Source organism: Doryrhamphus excisus, linkage group LG16 (genome assembly GCF_037039965.1).
Source record: "Doryrhamphus excisus strain RoL-2023G ecotype Guam linkage group LG16, RoL_Dexc_Guam_v1.1, whole genome shotgun sequence".
Classification (NCBI taxonomy): Eukaryota; Metazoa; Chordata; class Actinopteri; order Syngnathiformes; family Syngnathidae; genus Doryrhamphus; species Doryrhamphus excisus.
In genome coordinates this window covers 6,759,625-6,777,893 of record NC_136372.1, presented here as the reverse complement: position 1 = coordinate 6,777,893, position 18,269 = coordinate 6,759,625, and the positions used below count along the sequence as shown (strand labels likewise).

Sequence of the window (18,269 nt, the reverse complement as noted above, 5' to 3'; positions counted from 1 at the left end):
ACTGGTACATTGTTTGAGTTTCTTGCTCAGTGAGGGTTTGTAACTGTTGTCTAGTTATATTACAGTGACATTACATTGTAAGTAATAAAAGGAAAAAGTTGCATGGAATTATTAAAGCAGGTGTTAATAAGGCTAATTGCCACGTAATGGGAGGTTGGGCATGTGCATGAGCACCAAACTGGACTTTGCTATTGTTTTATGGCTCTGAGCCGCTGACATGACGACGCCCTCCATGAGCTCACTTGGTCCGGCTGCTTTCTGTGCGCCTGAAGAGAGACAAGAAAAGTGAACGGTTTTGTTTCTTTTCACCCCTGGAAGAGAACAACAATGTCTCGGTACCACAAGGCGGCCATTGATGGTTACTTAGACCTTTTGAAGGAGGCCACAAGAAAGGATCTGAACTCACCGGACGAGGATGGCATGACACCCACCTTGCTGGCGGCGTTTCATGGACACGTGGATGCACTCCAGCTCATTTGCAGCAGAGGGTGAGAATTTTATTGTATGTGCTTCATCTCCCATTTGTGTGCCAAAAGAGTAACCCCGCTAAAAATAATAAAAATACAATTTGCATTAAGATGTTGAATTTATTTTGTTTGTTTGGGAATTTTTTTTGCATTCAAATGCTGAAAAAATGTGCCTGGCATTTAAAAAAAAATGAATACATTAATTATTATGTATAATATAAATTAATATATGTTAACATATATTATATATTTCTATTATATATTTATTATTATTTTATTTGGGCAAATATATGAAACATTACAGTGCATTTCTTACAATACTAAATATTTAGAATAGTTTTGCTATACTTGGTGTACTGTAACATATTTATTTATTTTCAATTATTTATTTTATTTCAATTTTATTTGTTTTGTGACATGATTGAGTTGGAATTTACGCACTTTATTCACTACAGTCTGTCAAAAACAAGTAAATACTTGCACTGCACTCTTGCAGTACTTCTTGCTGATGGTGCCAAGCCAAATGTTTTACCATCCAAAAACAAAAGAAGCCTTCATTCATAGCTAACCTTCATTCCCATCCCCTCATTAGGTGCAACAAAGGAGCCTGTAGCACATCACTGGCACACGATAGTCATTGACTATGGTCCCAGCTGAAGGCAATACTTGTATCACTAACATGGCCAGAAATAATGATGGTCCTTCCGTGCACAGCATGATTTATGAGGAAGTCTCGCTATCAGGAGTTTTATTGCTGGAACACTGTGGCGCACCTACAAAGGACTTTATATCTTAATAGCTTAACTATTACTCTGTCTGGCATTAGTGTATGAATGCTAAGAGACAACTATTGACATTGATGACACAAGCTTATAGTTATTCTTCTGGTGGATTTTTTCACAAATTGACCGCAGAGAATGTCCTATTTGCTATGATATGCTTACAGAATTGCCATGCCTGGTCCTTAAAGGTCTGTTTGCAACTAGCTAAAAATATCTAAACTAAAATAGTGTTCCCTCGCTACATCGCGGTTGACCTTGTGGGGTATTAAAAGTGATCTATTGGTGTTTTATTCTATTTGCAACTGCTACCAGTAGAGGGTGGTGTTTACTCATGCGAGAGTTGAAGATGTGTACAGCTGAAGCAGATAAGTTGTTTTGCCGTCTTCTCTCACCATGTAGACAATAGCCGGCTAAATGTAAGAGCCACAGCAGTCCCGATTGGCTAAGGATGAACCCGCCCGTTGTGTTCTTCCTCCTGATTGGCTGTAGATCATTGTCACTCAATCAACTTTGTGCCGTTTCCTGTTGTAGTCAATGTTTGCTAGCAAACGCGCTAATCGGAAAAAAACGAAAAAAAAATTAACTTTGAAAGCGTTTAAACAAGACAGAAATATGAGAACATGTTAATGCATGTCTGAGAAAAGTCTTTGCTGAGGGATTCACAGCCTTACAACATATGTTGTAAACGAATAAAGTTGGCTACTTGGCAGGTTTCACTTATTACGGGTATTTTGGATAAACCTATCCTATCCCCCGTGATAAACGAGGGAACACTTTGTACAAAAACAACACCCACAAGCATATATTACCATTAGCGGTTTATTTATTTTTTCCCTTTTGTCTCAATAAAAATATAATTCGATATAAATATTTGATTAGTTTCAATTAGTTTAAAATGATTGAAAATGTACAGTAGTATTATATATATACATATAGATATACTGATTATTATTATATAAATAATATAAATATGTATAATTATATTATTCATATTATATATATATATATATATATATATATATATATATATATATATATATATATATATATATATATATATATATATATTATTTATATAATAATAATATTTGGTACCGATCATTATCGGACATAAAAAATTTGATGTCGGTTGAAAACGGTTTCAGATTTTTTCCCGATCATGAAAAACAATATTTTAAAAATATTCAGATTTCATTCCACCATAGGAGATGTGATGTTACACATATCAGTATCGCCTGATTTCGGTATCAGAACTCGCCATATTGGTTTATCGCCATATTGGTTTTCGGCAAAAAGCCAATATCAGACATCACCAGTTTTTGTTCATTCATGCTTGAATGATTAAAAAAAAACAATAGAGGTTCTCAATAGTATTTCAAATAGTGGGGGGGGGGGTGAAAACATTTGTGTCGCGTGGGGTGTGACGGAATAACTGAGAGCCAAAGTGAGCCAATGATACCACTGGTATTTTAAGTATTAATGTCCTTTTATGCCCCACAGGGGAGACCCCAACAGAAGCGACATCTGGGGAAACACGCCGTTGCATCACGCCGCCGCTAACGGTCACATGCACATCCTGAGCTTCCTGGTCAGTTTCGATGCCAACTTGTTTGCGTTGGACAATGACTTGCACACAGCAATGGACGTCGCTGCGTCGCGGGATCGCATGGATTGTGTGCGCTTCCTGGACGGCGCAGCTTCACAGCAGACCAACCAGAACCCAAAGAGAGTTGCCAGGTTAAAGAAGGAGGCCGGCAAAGAAGCAGAGAAACGGGTGAAACTCTGCGAGAAGGTGAAGCGGAGACACCAAAGCAGGATGGATAAGATGTACCGCGGTGCAGACGCTACCGGATCTGTTTCGGAGGCGAGCGATACATCGGCCTTGTCAAGCGGGGGTTCCGTTATGGGCGTCAACGAGCAGTTCTCAAAGCTTATCGCCTCTGATAAATCTGGCTCGCTGACAGCCAGAGTGAAAGGCACACTGCAGAAGAAGCTTGGGAAGAAAGAAAAGGGGACCATGCAGGGATCAGGCGCAGACGGAAATGTTATTTTTCTCAAGCCGGAAGATGCGGCATCCGAGAATCCAGAGTTCTTAGATGTTTTCAACGAGCAGGATGAGGCCATGCTAGAAGAGGAAGGAGAAGTCGGTTATGGAGATGATGGAGACTCAGGTCAAGTCAAACAGTCCATCTTCAACAGACCCGGGCTCGGCGGTCTTATCTTCATGAAGAGGATGGGCCTGGAGACAGAGGATGTCCAGAGTGGGAACAATGAAAGCCTGGGCTACCTCGTTCAGAACGAAACACTCGAGGCAGAGGAAGACATCTCTGGCTTGGAGGGGAACACCAACGTGGATGTCCCATGGGAGCAGGAAGATCTGGGCTTGGATGACGAGGAGGAAGAGACTTCTCCTCTGGACGCCTTCTTGTCTTCCATCTCCTTGTCAGAGTTTGCCCTGGCCTTCACCAGAGAGCACATGGACCTGGAGGCGCTCATGCTTTGCTCAGATGAAGACCTGAAAAGCATTCGTATCCAGTTGGGGCCCAGGAAGAAGATCCTGGAAGCAGTTTCGCGTCGAAAGAATGCGCTGGAACGCCCATGCGCCATGGGAGACAGCTGTCTGTGAGAACTGAATAAAAGATTACATTTAAATGTGCCATTTTCCAGAGAGGAAGTTTGATTTATAGTGCAAAATATGATTAATCTAACTATTTATCTAAAACACAAACATTGGAATAATACAGTTCAGAACAGGAGTGGCATGAATGGAATGTATGTAGAGCATCAACAAACCCTACTTAAGTCAAGTCCGAACAGAAAAAGAAATGTGTTCATTTTTTCATTTTCATTATGCTGTAAGAGATTCTTATGGAGGCTGGTTGTTCAATGAATTAAAGGTTCTAATTACATTAGTTTTGGCTGTATGACATTGTATAACACCGTACCTTTTAAATGTATCACTATAGTGCTGTCATTTTTTTGTCAGCGCCTCCAGCCATCAATGGAATATTGCAGGTAAGGCTTGTAAAAGCACTGTAATGTTTTAAAATGTGCCTAATTTAATTGAAAAAGAACCCAAAGTACACTATACTTGACATAAAGATTGGTAGGTAAATAGGAAGGAGTTGTTACATAAACATGAATTCATTCAATCATTTTCTACCACTTATCCTCACGAGAGTCGCAGGGGGTGCTGGAGCCTATCCCAGCCAATCACAGGGCACATATAGACAAACAACCATTCACACTCACATTCATACCTATGGACAATTTGGAGTCGCCAATTAACCTAGCATGTTTTTGGAATGTGGGAGGAAACCGGAGTACCCGGTAAATTCCCACGCATGCACGGGGAGAACATGCAAACTCCACATAGAGATGGCCGAGGGTGGAATTTAACTTGGGTCTCCTAGCTGTGAGGCCTGCATGCTTACCACTTGTCATCGTCACTCGTTACATCAACATAAACACAAATTATGAATAATTAATTCTCTATAGGAAGGCAAGGCAGTTGAGTGGTTAGCGCGCAGACCTCACAGCGAGGAGACCCGAGTTCAATTCCACCCTCGGCCATCTCTGTGTGGAGATTGCATGCGTAGGTTTTCCAAAACAAAAACATGCTAGGTTAATTGGCGACTCCAAATTGTCCATAGGTATGAATGTGAGTGTGAATGGTTGTTTGTCTATACATATGTGCCCTGTGATTGGCTGGCGACCAGTCCAGGGTGTACCCCGTCTCTCCCACGAAGACAGCTGGGATAGACTCTAGCACCCCCGCAACCCTTGTGAGGATAAGCGGTAGAAAATGAATGAATGAATAATTCTCTATATGTGCCCGGCTGGCGATCAGTCCAGGGTGTACCCCACCTCTCGCCAAAAGACAGCTGGGATAGGCTCCAGCACCCCTGCAATCCTTGTGGGGATAAGCAGTAGAAAATAAATTAATAAATGACTAATTCTCCATATGTGCCCGGCTGGCGATCAGTCCAGGGTGTACTCCGCCTCTCACCAAAAGACAGCTGGGATAAGCTCCAGCATACCCGCAATCCTAGTGCATGAGGATAAGCAGCATAGAAAATGGATGGATGGACGGATGTATAGTTATTTATTTATTTTAACTTATTAGTGAGTTTGTCTTTATCTATGTTTATTTGACACAAAAAAACCTTCACCGACCTGTAAGGGGTGTAAACATAGCACTGCACTACCCTCCATTACTGTAGGGTGGCAGTAATCAGCCTAAAAAGTCGTTTTTCAGCCACTATAAAACGGCTAGAAGAAGCGTTCTTCTACCTTCAGGATTGCTCCACGATTATGCCTGCAGGTAATAAGCATTATTAATTAAAACGTCTGCGTTTGTAACCTCACCACGACATAATTAAAAAATACCATGATCGAGTGTTTTAATTTATTATGTCCAAAAACAGGCCGCTACACTATCGCGGTTCCACTGCTAACTTAAGCCTAATCAGTGAGGAAGCTAACAGCCGGTGGTCTTCATCATCTTGTCTTGGTGTTATTTTTTAGTATAAAATGAAATATAACATCTTACGCGTAATATCAGATGGACATTTTCAAATGATTTCTTGTTATTCTTACCGTTTGTCCCCAGGTTTTCTCGTCGCAGCCCGAAATGTCTGAACTTGTGGAAGTCAACTCTGGTTTGGTGGTCCCCCCGTCTTTAAATGGCAACACCCAGGAAGACTCCATCGCTCCGGCTGCTCCGGCCTCCCCGGGCGGCGAGGACTACCTCTTTGTGGAGGCCAGACACCCCAACACCGTCCTGCAGGGCCTCAACACCCTGCGGCTCTACAATGCTTTCTGTGATGTTACTCTGTGTTGTGGCGGACAGGAGTTCCCCTGTCATCGCATCGTGCTGGCTTCCTTTAGCTCTTACTTTCAGGTACATACTGCATTTCTTCACAATAGTTCACCCTGACAGCCTGTGTTCTTCACCCTTGCAGACCATGTTCACCACTGACCTGAAGGAGTCCAAGCAGGAGCGGGTGGCAATCAATGGAGTTGAGCCACAGATGATTGGCATGCTGGTGAGCTATGCCTATACATCAGAGGTCTACATTTCCAAAGCAAACGTCCAGGTAGGCGTCCATGTTTCCTTCCTTTTTCCGTGTTGCTTTTTAACCCTCTTCTGTTGTGGTGGCACTAGACAAGGTAGCTCATGCGCTATTATCTCACCAGCTCGATTTTAAGAAACTCACCAAACCGTCAACTGAGTCTTTGGGTGCATTCACACTTGCAGTACTTATAGGCACTTTTTTTCTTATGGAAAATGCCTTTGATCAAAAGAGTTTTAGCTACTTCCATGTTTGTCGACTTGTTTCAGACTGTTCCAACATCAAAGCATTCAACTCAGGACATTCATGGCATTTTTTTACATACCAAGAATTCAAATTTTTATTGACGTTTCCATTTTTTCTTATGCTAAATGCCTTTGATCTGAATAGTTCTAGCTACTTCCACATTTGTCGACTGATTCAGATTGTTCTAATATCAAAACATTCAACTCAGAACATTCATGGCATTTTTTTACATACCAAGAATTAAAATTTTTATTGACGTTTCAATTTTTTTGAAATGCTAAGTGCCTTTGATCTAAATAGTTCTAGCTACTTCCACATTTGTCGACTGATTCAGATTGTTCCAATATCAGAACATTCATGGCATTTTTTTTAAATACCAAGAATTCAAATTTTTATTGACGTTTCAATTTTTTCGAAATGCTAAGTGCCTTTGATCTAAAGAGTTCTAGCTTATTTCACAGCGGATTTGGACAACTCCAACATCAGTATTCAACTAACAACTAAGGACACTCATGCCACATTTTCCACATATCAACAATTCCTACTTCTCTTGACGTTGCCATTTTTCGAATGGCAGAATGCCTTTGATCTACAGACTTACCTAACCACCTAACTACTATACATTTCTCAACCAATTAAGACTGTTAATAACATCGAAGTATTCAACCAACAACTAAAGACATTTTGCACATTTACACTATCATGCTAACATTAGCATGCTAGCATTTTAGCTATTTTAGAACTGTCATACTAGGTGTTAGCATTCTAATGTGCCGGCATTAGCATAGCATTTTTATCCATTTCCATAGACACTTTAAACGGCACTGTTATGCTACGTGTTAGCATGCTAACATTACCAATCTAAATATGTAGGTTTTAATATTTATGGTGTAAATCGCAATGGGGGGACTATGTTCATTGGCAGAGATCTGTGCTCTGAATGCTTTTCTAGTTTTAAGATGTGTAGCAAAGCCTTTTTACAAAACTGTCCTCCATGAAGCAGTCTATTCAAGGATCAGGCTCCTCTAGCTAGGAACTGGAGTGGTATGTCCAGGGGGAAGGACGTTGTTGAGCCTGTCATCTCAAAGTGAAGTTTTTTTTAAGGCTTGTATTTTCATGATATACATATATTCAAAGTTAAATGTTGTTGTTGTTACAGCTTAATATTGACTTATTTTTTTTATACTTGCACATTGCAGAACATTTAAAAGGTTTTTCTGAGCCAACCATTTAACCCAGAAACTGCTTTTTTGGTTTCCGTTATAACCAATGGTAAAAAGACAGATGGTGTCCTTCCTCAGAGGTTCCACTGTACTAAACATCAGAACGTACCACCTTTGTTAAAACTGCCCTGCTCTGCCCAGGCACTGCTGGCTGCAGCCAATCTGCTGGATGTGATGGCCGTACGAGAGGCCTGCTGTCGTTTCATGGAGCGTCAGATGGATGAGATGAACTGTGTGGGGATCCACTGCTTTGCTGAGGCTCATTCATGTAAGCAGCTCGAGAAACAGAGCATGGACTACATTCTTGAGCACTTCAGCTGCGTCTGTCAACAGGTGAGACCTCTGCACGGTGGGCTGTGTCCTGCCATAGCTTTTATTAAAACATTGTAGAAACAAGTTTCCAACTGCCTAAATGAGTCTGTTTGAACTCTTGCAGGAGGAGTTCTTGTCACTTTGTGTGGACAAACTGACAGAAATTCTCGCCAGCGATGACGTCAACGTGTCCAGTGAGGAGCTAGTGTTTGAAGCTGCCATGCTGTGGCTAAATAAATGTCCGTCCCGCAAGCAGAGCTTTGACAAGGTGAGATCCAAACAGGATGTGAGCTGATTGTATGTAGCTTTTTAAACTCAGTCTCTTTCTTGAAGGTCCTGGAGCACGTCCGTTTACCTCTCATTAGCCCTTACTACCTCCATGATGTGATAGAGTCTCTGGATGTGGTGAAGGAGAACCAGGGCTGCCAGAGGCTCATCTCCGAGGCTAAAGACTACCTACTGCTGAAGGACCGCCGCAGGGAGCTCTTCTGCCCCCGGACAAGGCCGCGCAGATCCACAGGTTAAAAAAAAAAAAAATCACTTTGCTCTCCTTTGTCCTAAACTTCTGTTTCCCCGGCTACAGGAACATCCGAAGTCATCATAACAGTTGGTGGGGAGGACGACAAGGTGGTGCTGCGTAGTGTGGAAAGCTTCGATCCCATGACCAATAAGTGGAAGAACCTCGCCTGCCTGCCCTTTGCTGTGAGCAAGCACGGCTTGGTGGTGTCGGGTGGGTTGAACACGGTCAGTAGCTCGCAAAAACTGATAAAATAACTCTGATATATTCTCATTATTTCCATGTAGACTCGACTCTGTATTTAGCAGGCGGGGAGTTTCCTGACGGCTCAGCCAGCAGGGAGCTGTGGCGCTATGACCCATGTTTCAACTCTTGGATGGAAATGGCGCCCATGAATGTTGCTCGCTCTGAACTTGGTAAGTCCAACCATTGAACAGTCTGCCTATTCCAAACAAGTGCCCTTTCAAACTTTGCTTTAAGTGCTCTATTGCACTCGGTCTCTGTCCATGCAGGCCTTGTGATGCTGGACGGTTTTGTCTATGCGGTGGGCGGCTGGGAAGGGCGCTATCGTCTCGCCTCAGTCGAGTGCTACAACCCTCACACAAACTCCTGGCAGTTTACAGAATCTGTCAAGATGGCTGTCACAAGCCCTGCGGTGGTGGCCCTAGATGGTCTTCTCTATGTTACTGGTAGGACATACGACTGACGTACTTTTGATTTCCTCATAGCAGGGCTTTTTCATTAAAATACTCTCAATGTACACAAACACAGTGCCATCATATTTTAAGTTATGATAAAAAGATGTAAAGTGGCGGGAGTAGGAGGCTCATGACTTCAAGTCAAATTTCTGAAGTGGTATGCCACCGTGTGCTAACCTGCACATAGTCATATGACTGACATCGCATCACATTCCAATTACATTAAAAATGGTCACTTATTACACTGCACGCAACCTCCAACCAACAGCCATGTCAAGTAGTATTTTCCATTAATACCTTGCATTTGTAAATACAGTAAAAGTGGTCAATTTATATACAGATGTATGAACATTTTATTCTAGCTTGATTCATTTTGTATGGACTTTATTTTAGGAGCAAAATGTGTTATTTAGAATCAGAATCGCCTTTGTTATTGTAATTACGTACAACGAAATTTGAGGGTTATAATTTGCTGTTCAGAATAAGTGTAAATATATGTACATCAGGGGGCTGCACGGTGGACGTGTGGTGAGCGCACAGACCTCACAGCTCGGAGACCAGGGTTCAATTCCACCCTTGGCCATTTCTGTGTGGAGTTTGCATGTTCTCCCCGTGCATGCGTGGCTTTTCTCCGGGTACTCCGGTTTCCTCCCACATTCTAAAAACATGCTAGGTTAATTGGCGACTCCAAATTGTCCATAGGTATGAATGTGAGTGTGAATGGTTGTTTGTCCTGTGATTGGCTGGCGACCAGTCCGGGGTGTACCCCGCCTCTCGCCCGAAGACAGCTGGATAGGCTCCAGCGACCTACGGTAGAAAATGAATTAATGAATATGTACATCAGAAACAATAACCTATACAGTAACCAAAATGTGGAGTTGTACTAAACAAACGGTAGTATTGCACATTTATTTTTTTTAATTGCTTCTCCATGTAGGTGGAGCAGTTCTGGAAGATGGTGACGGCACAGATCTCACGCAAGTGTACAATCCTAAAACCGCCACATGGACGGAAGTTTCCCCAATGCAGATTCCTCGTTCTGGTTCAGCAGCCTGTACGCTGAAAGGAAAGATTTACGTCATAGGTATCTTCCGCTTTCACAGCCTCTCAAAGTGGATCCAAGTCGCGGCACCATAGCAACGTGACTATTTGTTGTATTGTAGGTGGGTGGCACGCCTCAAAGGAAAACACGGACAAGGTGGAGTGTTACAATCCTAAGACAAATCAGTGGACTATGTGCTCGCCCATGAAAGAACGACGCTACCGACCCGGTGCTGCTGTGCTGGATGGAAAGATCTACGTCCTGGGAGGAGAGGAAGGATGGGACAGGTGAGCTTATTCTTGCACATCTGTCACACAAAATGTGCAACTTTGATAACCTTTTAGGTACCACGACACTATCGAGAGGTTCTGCGACGTGACCGACACGTGGGAGATTGTCGGGGAGTTGCCCACCAGTCGCAGCTGGTTAAGTTGTGTGTCGCTCCTGCTGCGGAAGGACATTCACTGCAACATCTCCCCCAGTAAGCCAAACGACGAGTAAATGAGTGGCGGACATGACACTATGAAGCTCACAGCTGTATTTTTGTATTATCTGGGGATGTATTTATTTGTGCATAACTGAGAATGACTGAAGAATTAAGAAAAATGTTTGCTGTATGGGCCAAAGAATCAAATTGTGAATATTTTTGGAATCGTACCCATGCTTGTATAAACATGTTGTTTTTAATAACTGACTTTTATGTTTTTGTTTTGTATGGTCAAATAAATTACTGTAATAAAATGTTATGCCCATTTTTTAAAAAAGTGCTATTAAAAGTATGTAACTTGACATTATTACCCGCCTCTTTGCTGTACTAGCTCATCTCAATTGTAAATGTCGTACAGAATATATATATAATTTCAGGAGTATTGTTCATTTAAGTCAAGCAACCAATTCAAGGCTCAAGTTTTTGCAGTCAATTTTGTGAGCACGGGAACCAGTTGTCACAATAGTTTTTCAAAAGTTATGATTTACTGACTGGGGTTTTATTTGTAAAACAAAATGATTAAAACGTAATTACTTTAGTGAAATAGTTCACTCCGGTTTCCGTAAAATATAAAATTTTCTTTTTTTAATTGAACGCTGAGATTTATTTTTTCAGGCGGAAATGGTCTTCCATAGGAAGCCGAAGTGGATTGTGGGTAAATCGTCACCCGTCCGCCATATTCGTGGCTAGAGGAGTTTGGAGTCATGAGAGGAATTCGATGTTTAAACAACCTCTCTGTGAGTTATCGGCTTTCTTGCGCATTTAAAAAAAATCTAAGTGTCTGTATTTTAACTTTGACTGTCGCGTTTTAGGCTGACAACTTTAAACGCGAACCTGCATTTAGTTATAGTTAGCCTTTCAGCTAGCTTGCTAATGTGGCAACAATATATCAATACCAAGTTGTACTCCTACGCGGTGTATGAAATCACGTTTGTTCGGTCGTTACTATGAAATAAGACACCAAGTTACGTACTTTTATACGCGTTTTGTAAGCCTTAACTCGTCTTGACACCTGAAGGTCATATTCGAACTGGTGCAACCTTTTCATGGAGGGCAACACCACCAGAAACGTATTGGTTTTCACAATCTGTCATGTATACCTTTTAGAACTATGACAAAAATTAGGAGAATTTGACTTTTTGCTTCCAAATGTAGGTTACTCTACACTGGAGCCATGTACAGTCATGGCCAAACAGCCAACATTTGTGACCCGTGCTCTATTGAATGGAGAGGTGTATGATGGAATTACTGTTTATGTTAATGAGTCACTAAACTGCTTGTGTTTACATGCGCATTGTATACGTGTGTCAAACTCAGGCCGGGGGGGGGGGGGCAAAACCAGCCCGTGCTGCAATTTCATCCACCTGCCGCACTGTTTGGAAAATTGCATTGAGTTGGTGTGTCTTGCGGAACTTATTAAACATATTGCTACATAATTAAGCAATTCCTCCGGAACTACTGTTGGGCCCACAACCTATAGATACCTCTGCTGTAGTAATACTCGCCTATAGAAATCTTAAGAATATAGCCTTTTTTTAGTATATAATGGACTGCTGGTAAGATTACTAATACTTGATTTTTTGATATTACAACTTGCAGAAACGGAGCTATGCCGCTGCCAGGCGAAGTGGTCCTCTGACTCAGCCCTTAGTGGGCCACAAGCCCTCCCCAGCTGCACCACCACCTCCGCAAAATGTCCAGGTGGATGCTTCTTTGCTGAACATATATTCTGTTCTTGGCATTTGTTTAAACGTACTGATTTTTTTTTGTGTCAGGTCTCCAAGCTCCCAAATGGTCTGGTGATAGCGTCTTTGGAGAATTACTCCCCCATGTCCAGCGTGGGTGTGTTTGTGAAAGCAGGGAGTCGCTATGAGACTGTGGAAAACCAAGGTGTTTCTCATGTGCTGCGCCTGGCTGCAAACCTGGTAAACTGTGATTCACAAGCCTCCGCGTTGTGTTCATTAATTTCTGAGCATTTCACATTTTATTTCACTTCCATAACAAATTTTGCTGATTATAATGGTCCTACAAATTATTGCCTGATAAATGATATTATTTCCAACATTATTTTTAGTCCAGAGGTCCGAGAGACCGAGAAATGGTTAAAACCCCTATCCTAAACCTCATCCATCTAGACATCTGTAAACAGACATTCTTTGTGTTTTTCTGTGTTCTGCAGACCACTAAAGGTGCTTCTGCCTTCAAGATCTGCCGCACTGTGGAAGCGCTGGGTGGCAGTCTGAAGTGAGTGACTCAAGAATCTTAAATGAATGAAATACAGCTGTATCACCGAGGTCAAACACAGTCCATTTTGTGACACTTACTAGTTCCATTCCACGCTGAAACTGTTTCTTTCATGTAAATTGGAAGTTAATTTCTGTATAATATAAATACAATGATGTAAAATGACACAGACACAGTAATGGGGTGTGTATTTAAAATTAAAATTCACATATGTATGTAATGAATCTTTAATTGTATTACTTGTATGGCTTTCAGCATGACACACAAAAAAGCCTGACTGAATAAAGAAATGGGTAAGTGTAATCTCATATTAACTAATGGTGTTGACCTGTGCTTTCCTGCAGTGTCACATCATCCAGGGAAGCCATGGTCTACACTGCAGAGTGCTTAAGAGATCACCTGTGAGTTGACGCTCTGAGATACTGTTTTCTACAAGTGCTATCTTGACATAAATGTATGTCTGTGTGTGATCAGAGACGGAATATTGGAGTGTTTGGTCAACGTGACCACGGCTCAGGAGTTCAGGCCTTGGGAAGTGGACGACCTTACACCCCGGGTGAAGATTGACAAAGCTTTGGCTCAGCAGTCTCCTCAAATAGGTTGGTACCAGTGCTTGGAAATGATGTCACCAAACTTTTTCTAAGGCAGTGGTTCCCAAACTTTTTACAGTTTAGTACCCCATCAGACATGTGACCTGACACTATGTACTACCTACTCTTGCACACTTAAAAAAATACACCTTAACTTCAAAGAGTGAACATAATTAATTAATTGTGGGTCAAAACTTTGTATTTCACTCGTAATTGTATTCGGTGCTAATTGTTTTTAATAACTTTTTTATTCACATACCCCCATTACAATTGGGGTACCACACTTTGGGAACTTAGGTTCCAAGGCACTATGTGCATACAGTGAAGAAAATAAGTATTTGAACACCCTGCTATTTTGCTATTTCTCCCACTTAGAAATCATGGAGGGGTCTGAAATTTTCATCGTAGGTGCATGTCCACTGTGAGAGAGATAAACTAAAAAGAAAAATCCAGAAATCACAATGCATGATTTTTTAACAATTTATTTGTGTGATACAGCTGCTAATAAGTATTTGAACACCTGATAAAATGAATGTTAATATTTGGTACAGTAGCCTTTGTTTGCTATTACAGAGGTCAAACATTTCCTGTAGTTTTTCACCAGGTTTGCACACACTGCAGGAGGGATCTTGGCCCACTCCTCCACACAGATCTTCTCTAGATCAGTCAGGTTTCTGGGCTGTCGCTGAGAAACACGGAGTTTGAGCTCCCTCCAAAGATTTTCGATTGGGTTCAGGTCTGGAGACTGGCTGGGCCATGCTAGAACCTTGATATGCTTCTTACGGAGCCACTCCTTGGTTTTCCTGGCTGTGTGCTTCGGGTCGTTGTCGTGTTGGAAGACCCAGCCACGACCCATCTTCAATGCTCTGACAGAGGGAAGGAGGTTGTTCCCCAAAATCTCACAATACACGGCCCCAGTCATCCTCTCTTTAATGCAGTGCACTCGTCCTGTCCCATGTGCAGAAAAACACCCCCAAAGCATGATGCTACCACCCCCATGCTTCACAGTAGGGATGGTGTTCTTCGGATTGTACTCTTCATTCTTCTTCCTCCAAACACGCTTATTGGAATTATGACCAAAAAGTTCTATTTTGGTCTCATCTGACCATAAAACTTTCTCCCATGACTCCTCTGTATCATCCAAATGGTCATATGCAAACTTAAGACGGGCCTTGACATGTGCTGGTTTAAGCAGGGGAACCTTTCGTGCCATGCATGATTTCACATCATGACGTCTTAGTGTATTACCTACAGTAACCTTGGAAACGGTGGTCCCAGCTCTTTTCAGGTCATTGACCAAGTCCTGTCGTGTAGTTCTGGGCTGATTCCTCACCTTTCTTAGAATCATTGAGACCCCACGAGGTGATATCTTGCATGGGGCTCCACTCCGATTGAGATTGACCGTCATGTTTAGCTTCTTCCATTTTCTAATGATAGCTCCAACAGTGGACCTTTTTTCACCAAGCTGCTTGGTAATTGCTCCGTAGCCCTTTCCAGCCTTGTGGAGGTGTACAATTTTGTCTCTGGTGTCTTTGGACAGCTCTTTGGTCTTCGCCATGTTACAAGTTAAAGTCTTACTGATTGTATGGGGTGGACAGGTGTCTTTATGCAGCTAACGACCTCAAACAGGTGCATCTGATTCAGGATGATACATGGAGTGCAGGTGGACTTCTAATGGGCAGACTAACAGGTCTTTCAGGGTCAGAATTCTAGATGATACACAGGTGTTCAAATACTTATTTGCAGCTGTATCACACAAATAAATTGTTAAAAAATCGTGCATTGTGATTTCTGGATTTTTCTTTTTAGTTTATCTCTCTCACAGTGGACATGCACCTACGATGAAAATTTCAGACCCCTCCATGATTTCTAAGTGGGAGAAATAGCAAAATAGCAGGGTGTTCAAATACTTATTTTCTTCACTGTATATGGATCATACTTTTTTCATTCATTCATTTTCTATCGCTTATTTTCACGAGGGTCGCAGGGGTGGTGGAGCCTATCCCAGCTGTCTTCGAGCAAGAGGTGGGGTACACCCTGGACTGGTCACCAGCCAATCACAGGGCGCATATAGACAAACAACCATTCACACTCACATTCATACCTATGGACAATTTGGAGTCGCCAATTAACCTAGCATATTTTTGGAATGTGGAAGGAAACCGGAGTACCCGGAGAAAACCCACCCATGCACAGGGAGAACATGCAAACTCCACACAGAGATGGCCGAGGGTGGATTCGAACTCGGGTCTCCTAGCTGTGTGGACTGCGCGCTAAGCACTCGTCCTCCGTGCAGCCTTGTAGATCATACTGTATGTACTTAATTAACATCTTACTTAGACACTAAAATGTAGGTCTTTGTCCACTTTCCTTTCAGGTGTGATTGAGAAATTGCATGAAGCGGCTTATAAAAACGCCCTGTCCAACTCTTTGTATTGCCCTGACTACATGGTTGGCCATGTCTCTCCTAAACAAGTATGGATTTGCACTTGTTTTTGTTTAGCTCTAGAAGACCACGTGCTGAAATTGACCATGTCGTTGTTTTTTACCTGTAGCTGCAGTCATTTGTCGACGATCATTTCACTACTAACAGGATGGCTCTTGTAGGACTTGGTGAGTGTCATTTTGTAATGGATGCATTTGGACCATTTTTTCCCCTGTTCAACATTGTTAATCTAGCACCTCTTCCCTGTTTGCATTTAGGTGTAAAACACTCTGTCATGAGGCAGCTGGCGGAGGGGCTCTCGAGTGTCCGCAGTGGGGCTGGAGCCCCCGAGACTAAGGCTGTTTACCGTGGAGGTAACAATTGTGTTCATTAAAATAGTTCATAGGTGTCTGACATGCTTTGGTAGTATAAATAATTAAAGCACACTTAAAACCTTCTCTAAACAGGCCTGTCCATGGCAGCTGTTTTTAGTTGTCCCCAACAATAACAGCAAAAAATCTGAAAAAAAAAATCATTACAGTATAATGATATACTGGTACAATGTGTGAATCCAAAAACACGGCAGCTCTCCTGGGGTTATGTTTGGTGGTAGCATGGTAGTGTTTCCGTGCAGTCCCTTACGAGAACAGAAAATGGTGAATCGTTGTCCACAGAGTTTCCAAGTCATTGGCGTAGGAACTTATGTAAATGAGCTACATTGTTATATCACAAGCTGAAAGACACATTTTACGCTCAGGCAGACATGGGCAGCTCACATAAAATAATGTGTCATTTCACACTTCATGGTTGGGTAGGCACGCTAAAAAATGTTATATTTCCGTCATTGTTCCTTTTTAACGAGCCATCTTTTTTTTTACACTCATTTTTAAAAAATTATTATTTTGTAGGCGAGCTTCGTATGCAGAACAACGATGACCTGGTTCATGCACTGGTTGTCAGCGAAGGGGGCATAACAGGCAGCACAGAGGCAAACGCATTTGTCGTGCTGCAAAGGATCATGGGAGCCGGGCCGCACGTAAAGCGAGGTGCCAACCTCACCAGTAAACTGAGCCAGGGTATTGCCAAAGCAACCACGCAGCCCTTTGACGTAAGGAAAATGCTGATCTGGCTTTGCTTCTTGACATCAGTTTGACATAACGCTTGTTTCTTTTCTTTCAAGGCCTCAGCCTTCAATGCCTCGTACTCCGACTCTGGTCTGTTTGGCATCTACACCATCTCACAAGCTAACGCTGCCAGAGACGTGAGTCCTTTTACAAAGATGAACTAAAATTAGAATGATTAAGTAGTCTGCAAGTCACCAACACTTGTTGCTGTCACCCCTCCCAGGTGATTAAAGCTGCTGTTGCTCAAGTAAAAAGTGTGGCTGAGGGCAACGTGTCTGCAGCAGACATCACCAGAGCAAAGTCAGTTCAGTGCAGGATGATTGCATTTGCCGGTCATGTTGAACGAAGGGTGCTCAACCTCCATCTTTCTGTGTAGGGCTCAGGCTAAAGCAGAATATCTGATGTCAGTTGAGAGCTCGGAGGGTCTGATGGAGGAGATAGGCGCTCAAGCTCTGACGACTGCAGCGTATCAGCAGCCCTTGACAGTTCTCCAGGCTATTGACGCCATCACCCAGAACGATGTGGTCAAGGTGAGTCTTCTATTTGTCCTATTTTTATTGCTAGCTAATTACTTAGGATCACAGCTGTCTGGAAAACGTAGCAGCAAATTAAGTACTTTCAATCCTCTTTCTTACCAGGCTGCAAGGAAATTTGTGGACAGCAAGAAGACCATGGCAGCTAGCGGACATCTCATTCATACACCTTTCGTGGATGAGTTATGAAATTCGAACAAAGCAATAATCATTTTAACATGGACATACGCCTATGCTTCCTGAAGCTGTTCATTTAATGTGACTCGTCATTTTTGTCCAACAGTGAGTGTCATCACCAAAAAGGGAAGCTGCAAAACACCTGTTGCTCTTTTTTGTCCATTTCTCTGTATATCTTTGTAAATTAAAAATGACAGTAAAACCAGCACCATGTGTCTTGACTGAGTAATGGTTAGTCCACTCCTTCACCACAAGGGGGACCCAAACAATAGGACAGTGCAAGCGGTGAAGAAAATTAATGGATGTGTTCATTTTATATTTCTATAT

General features: G+C 42.2%; 3 protein-coding genes across 3 annotated transcripts; all 3 read left to right on the top strand.

Annotated features, from left to right (window-relative positions):
- Positions 1–183: 183 nt before the first annotated feature.
- On the top strand, positions 184–4,155 carry anks4b (ankyrin repeat and sterile alpha motif domain containing 4B). The gene is made up of 2 exons (XM_058049804.2): positions 184–488; positions 2,750–4,155. The coding sequence occupies exons 1-2, from the start codon at positions 328–330 to the stop codon at positions 3,873–3,875; spliced, it is 1,287 nt and encodes a 428-aa protein (XP_057905787.2). The 5' UTR covers positions 184–327; the 3' UTR covers positions 3,876–4,155.
- Positions 4,156–5,461: 1,306 nt separating this feature from the next.
- LOC131103437 (kelch-like protein 24) lies at positions 5,462–11,157 on the top strand. Its single transcript, XM_078797324.1, has 12 exons — positions 5,462–5,573; positions 5,862–6,152; positions 6,214–6,348; positions 7,935–8,126; positions 8,230–8,373; positions 8,439–8,625; positions 8,689–8,835; positions 8,910–9,038; positions 9,135–9,311; positions 10,258–10,404; positions 10,484–10,649; positions 10,707–11,157. Exons 2-12 carry the CDS (start codon positions 5,883–5,885, stop codon positions 10,861–10,863), a joined length of 1,851 nt encoding a protein of 616 aa, XP_078653450.1. The 5' UTR covers positions 5,462–5,573; positions 5,862–5,882; the 3' UTR covers positions 10,864–11,157.
- Positions 11,158–11,469: 312 nt separating this feature from the next.
- uqcrc2a (ubiquinol-cytochrome c reductase core protein 2a) lies at positions 11,470–18,147 on the top strand. The gene is made up of 14 exons (XM_078797315.1): positions 11,470–11,586; positions 12,449–12,550; positions 12,625–12,774; positions 13,029–13,093; positions 13,438–13,494; positions 13,568–13,692; positions 16,061–16,158; positions 16,239–16,296; positions 16,387–16,482; positions 17,017–17,216; positions 17,289–17,369; positions 17,456–17,532; positions 17,609–17,762; positions 17,871–18,147. The coding sequence occupies exons 1-14, from the start codon at positions 11,554–11,556 to the stop codon at positions 17,952–17,954; spliced, it is 1,380 nt and encodes a 459-aa protein (XP_078653441.1). The 5' UTR covers positions 11,470–11,553; the 3' UTR covers positions 17,955–18,147.
- Positions 18,148–18,269: the final 122 nt, after the last annotated feature.

Excerpts from the sequence above, each read along its gene's own strand:
- anks4b (XM_058049804.2), top strand. The coding sequence starts at position 328 with ATGTCTCGGTACCACAAGGCGGCCATTGATGGTTACTTAGACCTTTTG. Across the intron at positions 489-2,749 it reads CAGCTCATTTGCAGCAGAGG|GGGAGACCCCAACAGAAGCG; the intron begins GTGAGAATTTTA and ends TATGCCCCACAG.
- uqcrc2a (XM_078797315.1), top strand. The coding sequence starts at position 11,554 with ATGAGAGGAATTCGATGTTTAAACAACCTCTCT. Across the intron at positions 16,483-17,016 it reads TAAGGCTGTTTACCGTGGAG|GCGAGCTTCGTATGCAGAAC; the intron begins GTAACAATTGTG and ends ATTATTTTGTAG. Across the intron at positions 17,217-17,288 it reads CAACCACGCAGCCCTTTGAC|GCCTCAGCCTTCAATGCCTC; the intron begins GTAAGGAAAATG and ends TTTTCTTTCAAG.
- LOC131103437 (XM_078797324.1), top strand. The coding sequence starts at position 5,883 with ATGTCTGAACTTGTGGAAGTCAACTCTGGTTTGGTGGTCCCCCCGTCT. Across the intron at positions 10,405-10,483 it reads AGGAAAGATTTACGTCATAG|GTGGGTGGCACGCCTCAAAG; the intron begins GTATCTTCCGCT and ends GTTGTATTGTAG. Across the intron at positions 10,650-10,706 it reads GGAGAGGAAGGATGGGACAG|GTACCACGACACTATCGAGA; the intron begins GTGAGCTTATTC and ends ATAACCTTTTAG.